This window comes from Crocuta crocuta, unplaced genomic scaffold (assembly GCF_008692635.1).
Source record: "Crocuta crocuta isolate KB4526 unplaced genomic scaffold, BGI_CrCroc_1.0 scaffold101, whole genome shotgun sequence".
NCBI lineage: Eukaryota > Metazoa > Chordata > Mammalia > Carnivora > Hyaenidae > Crocuta > Crocuta crocuta.
This window is the reverse complement of record NW_027527956.1, coordinates 6,811,827-6,818,603: the sequence shown is the minus strand read 5'-3', so window position 1 is coordinate 6,818,603 and position 6,777 is coordinate 6,811,827. Positions and strand designations below refer to the sequence as shown.

General features: G+C 53.0%; 1 protein-coding gene across 3 annotated transcripts in view; it reads left to right on the top strand.

The window, feature by feature from the left end:
• The first annotated feature begins 549 nt into the window (after positions 1-549).
• The window catches only part of MBP (myelin basic protein), an 88,649-nt gene continuing 82,421 nt past the window's right edge, over positions 550-6,777 (top strand). For 2 of the 3 annotated variants that reach the window (XM_077752696.1, XM_077752695.1), the window contains exon 1: positions 550-625. In XM_077752696.1, coding sequence (XP_077608822.1) covers positions 575-625 — 51 coding nt within the window. In that variant the 5' untranslated portion in view covers positions 550-574. The remainder of the gene's footprint in view (positions 626-6,777) is intronic. The other variant, XM_077752698.1, reaches the window with a different exon arrangement.

Below are 6,777 nucleotides of genomic sequence, written 5' to 3'. Positions count from 1 at the left end.
CTTTTTTTAATCCACCTTTATCTTCCTTGCAAATTCTGCAGATTCTTGGGATACTTGTGTGATAAGCAGTCCTTGGTCTGATGCTGTGGTCTGTCTGCTCACATGATCCCCACACAGTGAGCCCCGAGCCTCTCGTTTTCAGGAGGGTCGCCCTGTTCTGCCCGTGAAGGCGTCTCAGCACACCTGGGTGTGGGGAGGTGTGTTCCCCAGGTGTGTGTGTCGCCGGGTCGACACCATCCAGGAGCTGGGATCTTTGTCCACAGAGGAGAACATGCTGGAAGGCCTTGGTGACTGAACCGAGCATGGGTACAGGCAGGGGCCCTGCTCAGAGTGGGGGTACGGGCAGAGGCCCCGCTTCCCAGTGTCTGGCTTCGGATCGGGTGACAACAGAGGCACCCACGGGCCAGGCTTCCCCCGTCTCGGGTCTGGGGTTTTCGTTTTCTCTTCTCGGAAATGGGCAGAGCAGAGCGTGCGTCACAGGACTGTTGCTCAGATTGAAAACTTTGAGAGTAGGAGCCTTAAGGCTAACGCCTTCTCTTTTCCTTCTAGCTCCTGACCAGCGCACGGGCTCAGGATGGGAAACCACGCGGGAAAGCGGGAGTTAAACGCTGAGAAGGGCAACAAGGTGAGGTGTGAGCCCGGCTCAGGGCATCCCTCAGACAGCATTTGGTTTTGTCATTAAACATGACCCTCCCGATGCACACAGTGGCGCCATGGTTTCCTGCTAAAACTGCTGGATGGTCACCCCCCCATCTTAGAAACTTCTCGGGCAGACAGACAGAAGCCCACACACCTCGCCGGGACCCCAGGCCCACGACCTTGCCAGTGGCACCGCCTGCTTCCCTTCCACACCATTGCTATACCGCCTGTGGAGAGTACAGATATGCCAGAGGGGAGAGTGAAGTACAAATGGTCCGAATCCCCCCCGGAGTCAGGAGGCTCCTGTGTATTCCCCACATGGCGTCTGCCACTCACCGGGTTCTTGGTGGCCTCACGCTCTGGCTGGGGCTTTTTCTCCACCACCGAAGGGTCATTTCAGATGAGGAAAGGGGGCTGACGTGGTGTGCGATGTGTTGAATCTGCCCTGATTTGTGGGGGCAGGGAAGGGAGACGGCTCCACGTCTTTGGTGCTCAACTCCTTATAGGTGTTCCAGCCGCAGACAGAGGCTGGGTCACCAGACCCGGGTGCCCCCAGCACCACGTGCACACGAAAGTGCTGGACAGGGCCCACGGGACTGAACTGAGTGGCAGTACAGTTCTTATATAATAACACCCCAGCCAGCAGCTGTGGGCCCTCCCCACTCCGTGCCTGAACCCCATTTCTGTATCAACCGCTGCGTCAGTTTCCAGAATGTGCTTTCAGGGCACCCCTTGCAAAGTAAATGAGCAAGTATGTGCTGTTCTTGCCCATATTTTACCTCAATTGACATTCCTAACAGTGTTATCTAGTTTCTAGACTAATGATTTCAGGCCCAAGGTGAACCGGAAGGGAGTTACAATGTCGTTATGGGTTTGGAATCCTACTTTCCCGCTGAGGGGAAATTTTTATAAATACCTGAACGATTCCAGTAAATATTGAATGGGGAATGACTCGTTAATTTTTAAAAGTCAAACTGTTCTCCTGAGAATCTCGTCACAATGGGCAGAGGCGCTGAGCGGTGGGCCAGGCTTCCGTGGGGCCCCAGAATGTGGGGACTGGGGCGCCGTCTGTCCCCCGAGCAGAGTCTGCACCAGAGTTAAAGGGGAGCCGGGCCTCGGCGGGAGCTCCGGCCCGTCAGCGCCGCGAGAGGGCAAGGCTTGTAGTGACGGATTTGTGACTCCGGTTCACAAACCCACTCTGTGGCTCCCAGTTTCTTTCCTGTCGTTGGACATTATAAAACACAGAGACATAGTTTTAATTTGTTATTTCTACCTAAATAAGGTTGTTGAGCGGCAGTAAAGCCTATACTTGATTCTCTTGTCTTCTGATATCTGATGTGTAATGTTTGGATGGTTTAAAAAATTGGAACTGTAAGAACACTGGTTCCTAGAGGTGGTTGTTACGTGTGAAAAACTGTTTTCTAACTGGAGAGAAAATGCGTGAGGAGCGAGTGCCTGAGACGTTACACGGCATGTAAACTTGAACCAGGATAGAAAAAAGGTACCTGGGTTCCTGCCATACTGTTGCCCCTTCTGTATGTTTCTGCATGTAATTCTGTGAGGCGTGTTTTGACTCGCGGGAGAGCAGAAGGGAGGCTTCTGTCGTGGACGGGTGCCGGGCTGACGTGTGAGTAGGGGCAGCTGCAAGGCAAAGTCACCTCCATGCCCCCCAAACCCCGGCCTCTTGCAGGAGATGCTGCCTGGCCGGTCCACAGCCCCTCCTGCGCCCAGCCCGCACCCGCCCGCACCTGCTGGCACGGCGGGGTTTGGCACCGGTTGTTTGCATGGCTTCCTGGTCCCGCCCGGCCCTCTGTCCAGTGTTGGGGAAGGAGACGTCGTTATTTCCTGCCAGGACCTTCCAGTCTCTGGCCCTCAGCTTCCTCCCCGTGACTCAGCACCTTGCGCCTTCTTACTGGCTTCTCTCTCCTCCTGAAGACATGTCGGGGTGCAGGAGGGAGGAGCGTTACAGAAGGAATAAGTCTGGAATTTCTCCAGTAGGTGAAAGGAAAGGCCCCCGTTTCCGACCTGGCATTGCCAGTAACAGGTGGAGCGGCCACGTAGCGAGGTGGCCGAGGGCCCTGTCCCCGTGCCCCCAGACAGAGAGAACCCCCCATGGTGAGTGGAAGGAAGGAAGGCCTCAGCCGCGGGAGGAAGCACGGGAACAGGACGTTTCTGGGATTCACTCCCATTCCCAGAAATGAAGAAACCCCGTATTTTGCCTTTGAATCCCTGTGTTTTTAAGAGTCATGGTAGAATTTGAGTTCCAGATAGCGCGAGCTCACTGACTTATCAGCCACTTCTCAGTGGCTCCGTATATACGACTGTGACCTGGCAGAACCGGGAAGGCCTCGCCCCAGCTTCCCTGGATGACCCAGACGGCGTCCACGCGTGCTGCTGAGGCCCCCTGGGCTCCGACTCCTGACTCCTGGGGCTCTGAGCAGGCCCCACCCACAGAGGCTCCAGGAAAACTGGTTCCACAAGCTAAAAATAGACTCTCCTGCCTTTGGGGAGGCTGCACCTGGCGGCTGGCCCTGAGGAACCAGGCTGGATACCGGCACAGGGAGATAAGACATTTGGCCCACAAGATGTTCCTTGGGAGAAACTGCCCGTATGCAGCAGGCCCTTAGGGGAGGGCCCGAGGATGAAGAGCCCGTGGCTTAGGGTCCGCACACCTCAGGCGCTCCAGGTAGAGGCCATGTATGTCCCTTGGGCTGCCCTGAGTTTTTAACTCACTCAGCATGGGACCCTGCATCTCCCTGTTTCCCAATTTCCTACCTACCTTAAGGAATTAGGATTTCCAGTGCCCTTGAACTAGGTCTTAACATCTGAAATCTCAGCTTTGTCAGGGTTTTGTTTTGTTTTTGAACACGGACATCAGTTTACTTGGGAACAAACTTTAAAAAAAGGAGCCCTTAAAATCTCATGATTTTTCCCCCTATGAAAGCAGAGGCCACCCCTCGTTAGAATCATTACTACTGGAAATGCGAAAAATAAAGACAACTAGTAGTCTGTGTTGACAGAGTTGCACATTTTCCAAAATGAGTGAAATCAAACGATGAGTTAAAATGTTGAAATCCTAGCCGAGTACAATAGTCTTGAAAACCTGCTTTCCCCTGTGGGTAGCCTGTACTTCTCCTCATGGTCGTATCTGGCTCACAGACGTTCTCCACAGGTGCCTAGCCATGTTTTTCTGGATGTTTCTATTTAATCAGCTTAAGGAGAAATAGACCACACTGAAAAATGAAATCTGAAAGCTGGCAGAATCTACATTCACATCTAAATTTTACAGTAGGGAGTAACTTATTAACCTGGTGTTTCCGATTAAATGGATTATTTAGGCTGTTCTTTGAAACTGAGTGCGTGGCAGACGGAAACCATCAGCCCATGCACCTTGCCTCTCCAGGGGCGTTCACGTCCCAGAAAAAAATCATTTGTGTATTTAATGATCATTAAAGCCCACTTCCTTGATAAGACTCTCCAGAGAACATTCGAATGACACTTTGAGAAATGAGACATCAGTTTGCACACATACGAATATACCCATCAACATGTGGACCCTCCTTCCCTCTGATGGGAAAGTACGTTTCCTTTGAAACCACCGACCCCCCTGCTGTGCAAGGGGCCGCCCTGTCCACCTGCTTCCTCAGCCCCGGGTCCAGCAGGCTCTCATCCCCGGTGCAGGACGTTGCCTCTGTTGTGGCCGTACCGTCCTCAAGGGTGAGAAGGGATTCTGTCTGGAACCATCAGCGGCAGGAGCTACTCCCCCCTCCCCACACGGAAGTCAAGTCCAGCGAGGTCCCAACCCGGGCCAGCTCTGCTCGTGGATGTGCCCTCAGCCCTGCCCCCGTGCTGCCGTTGAGGGGTCCTGACGGCACAGCCTGTGGGTGAGTGTGGCTGGTGTGCCCTCCCACGCCAGCTCAGGCCAGGCGGTGACAGGTGCTCCCCCGGGGAAGGGCAGCAGCGACCCCGGGCAGGGCTCTGTGTTCTCTCCGCAGTCAGCCTCCCTGCAGCCTAGAGCGTGGTGTGATTGAGCGCTGAATTCACCCAGAAATCCCTACCTTTCTGGCTGGATTGCAGTGCATTGGCTATTGTTAGACCCATAAATGTAAATTTTCTAGTTTCTTAGGCACGTCACCTAAAAAAATTTTTTTGAGAACTCAGAAAATCCTTAAGTTAATCCTATACGTTTAAAAGCTTAGGGAACTGAAAAGCAGAAGGTATTTCCTTACAGGCACGTACCAAATAGTCTGATAGCCTGAAACATGACGATGTCTAGTGAATTCTTAGATGGTGGGCAGAGACTTCCAGAGCACCTTATCTCCAGCAGCATCTCAGAGTTCGTTCTCTGGCTGGTCTCTGTGTCTGTGTCTGTGTGTCTGTCTCTGTCTCTGTCTCTCTCTCTCTGTCTGTCTGTCTGTCTCTCTCTCTCTCTCACACATACACACACACACACACACACACACACACACACACACACCCATAAGGGATTTCTCCGGACCCCGATTGCGGAGCCCTCAACTATCTTTCAGACACATGTAGCCAAGAAGCAGTGATATGTGGCCAGCACACCTGAAGACCCACATTTGAAATGTTATTTATTTATATATTTTTTAAAGGTTTTATTTATTTCTGAGAGAGAGAGACAGCATGAGCATGGGAGGGTCAGAGAGAGGGAGACACAAAATCCGAAACAGGCTGCAGGCTCTGAGCTGTCAGCATAGAGCCCAACGCGGGCCTTGAACCCATGAACTGCGAGATCATGACCTGAGCCCAAGTCGGATGCTCAACCGACTGAGCACTCCAGGCGCCCCTGAGATGTTATTTGTTTTTAAATCATTTAGACTTAAATGACCACATGTTTGCAGGAGCAGCACGGCCCCACCAGACAGTCCGTCCCCGTCGCCCTAATCCTCAGGGTGCTGAGAACCCCGTCAGATAAGTGTCTGCACCTCTTTGTCTGTGAAAAGAATTCTGTTCTTTCTCAGAGTCATATTTTTTCATGCAAAAGTTAATGGTGAGTGCAGAAGGCAAAATCCTCTGAAAAACACCAAAAAAAAACACACTTAGAAGTGCCAGAAACTGCCAGTGAGAATGTGCTTCTGGGGCGCCGGGGGCTCAGTCAGTGGGGCGTCCAGCTTCAGCTCAGGTCATGGTCTCACAGTTTGTGAGTTTGAACCTCGTGTCGGGCTCTGTGCTGACGGCTAAGAGCCTGCTTGGGATTCTCTATCTGCCCTACCCTCTGCTTGCGCTCTCACTCAAAAATAAATAAACAGAAAAAAAAGAGAGAAAGTGTTCTTGCTCCCCTCAGCTCGGAAGGCCCACAGCTCACCGCTTTATCTCCGTCTCGCTCCCAAGCAGGCTGCCCGGGGCCGCCATCAGGCACATGATGTTAGAACAGCACATGTCTATACAGGCTGCTTCAGGGTTCAACGCACACTCCAGAGGCTACCCTCCTGACGTGCTTCCAAGGAACTTTCGTGAGCTCCTAGAAACAGAAAAATACAAAAATGTGAAAGGCGTGCCTTTTGAGAGAAGCCTCCCGAGATCTGTGAATAGTCGGTAACCCCCTTACCACAGTTCTGGAAAGCTCACAGTGGCTCTGCACCCGGCTTGAAACAAGGCAGAGGATGCAACGTGAAGCATCTTCCTGCAGTTGGCTTTCGTAAAGCCACGTTCGCACGGGGGACCCCAAGCTGTCTCTGCGGGGGGNGGGGGCGGGTGTCTGGGCCCCTCGGGGAAAGGCTGCGGTCCCCACCGGCCGGCGTATGGTGCTGTGCCTGAGATACAGAGCTGTTTTACCAGCACCAGAGCACAGTCTTACTAGGCACTTACAGCAGGTTCTAGACTGTGTCGAGTCAGCAATGCTCCTGCCTTTAGGACAGGCTCACAGAGGAAGCCCCTCGTCACCGTCTGTGTAGACACACAACCCTAAGGTGGACTCTGCCCTTGAAGGGTCGGAAGCAGGTGCTTTGTTTCACCGGCTGAAGCGAGAGCGCTCACGTCAGACACAAGCAGGCAAACGCGTGTGCAATTACTGCAGACAGAGGTGTAATTAGTAACACGGCCGCCCCGTAAGCCCTTAATAAAAATAGCGTAGGGCTGATTGTGACGCGGTGCCCCCGGCCACGGAAACCCACG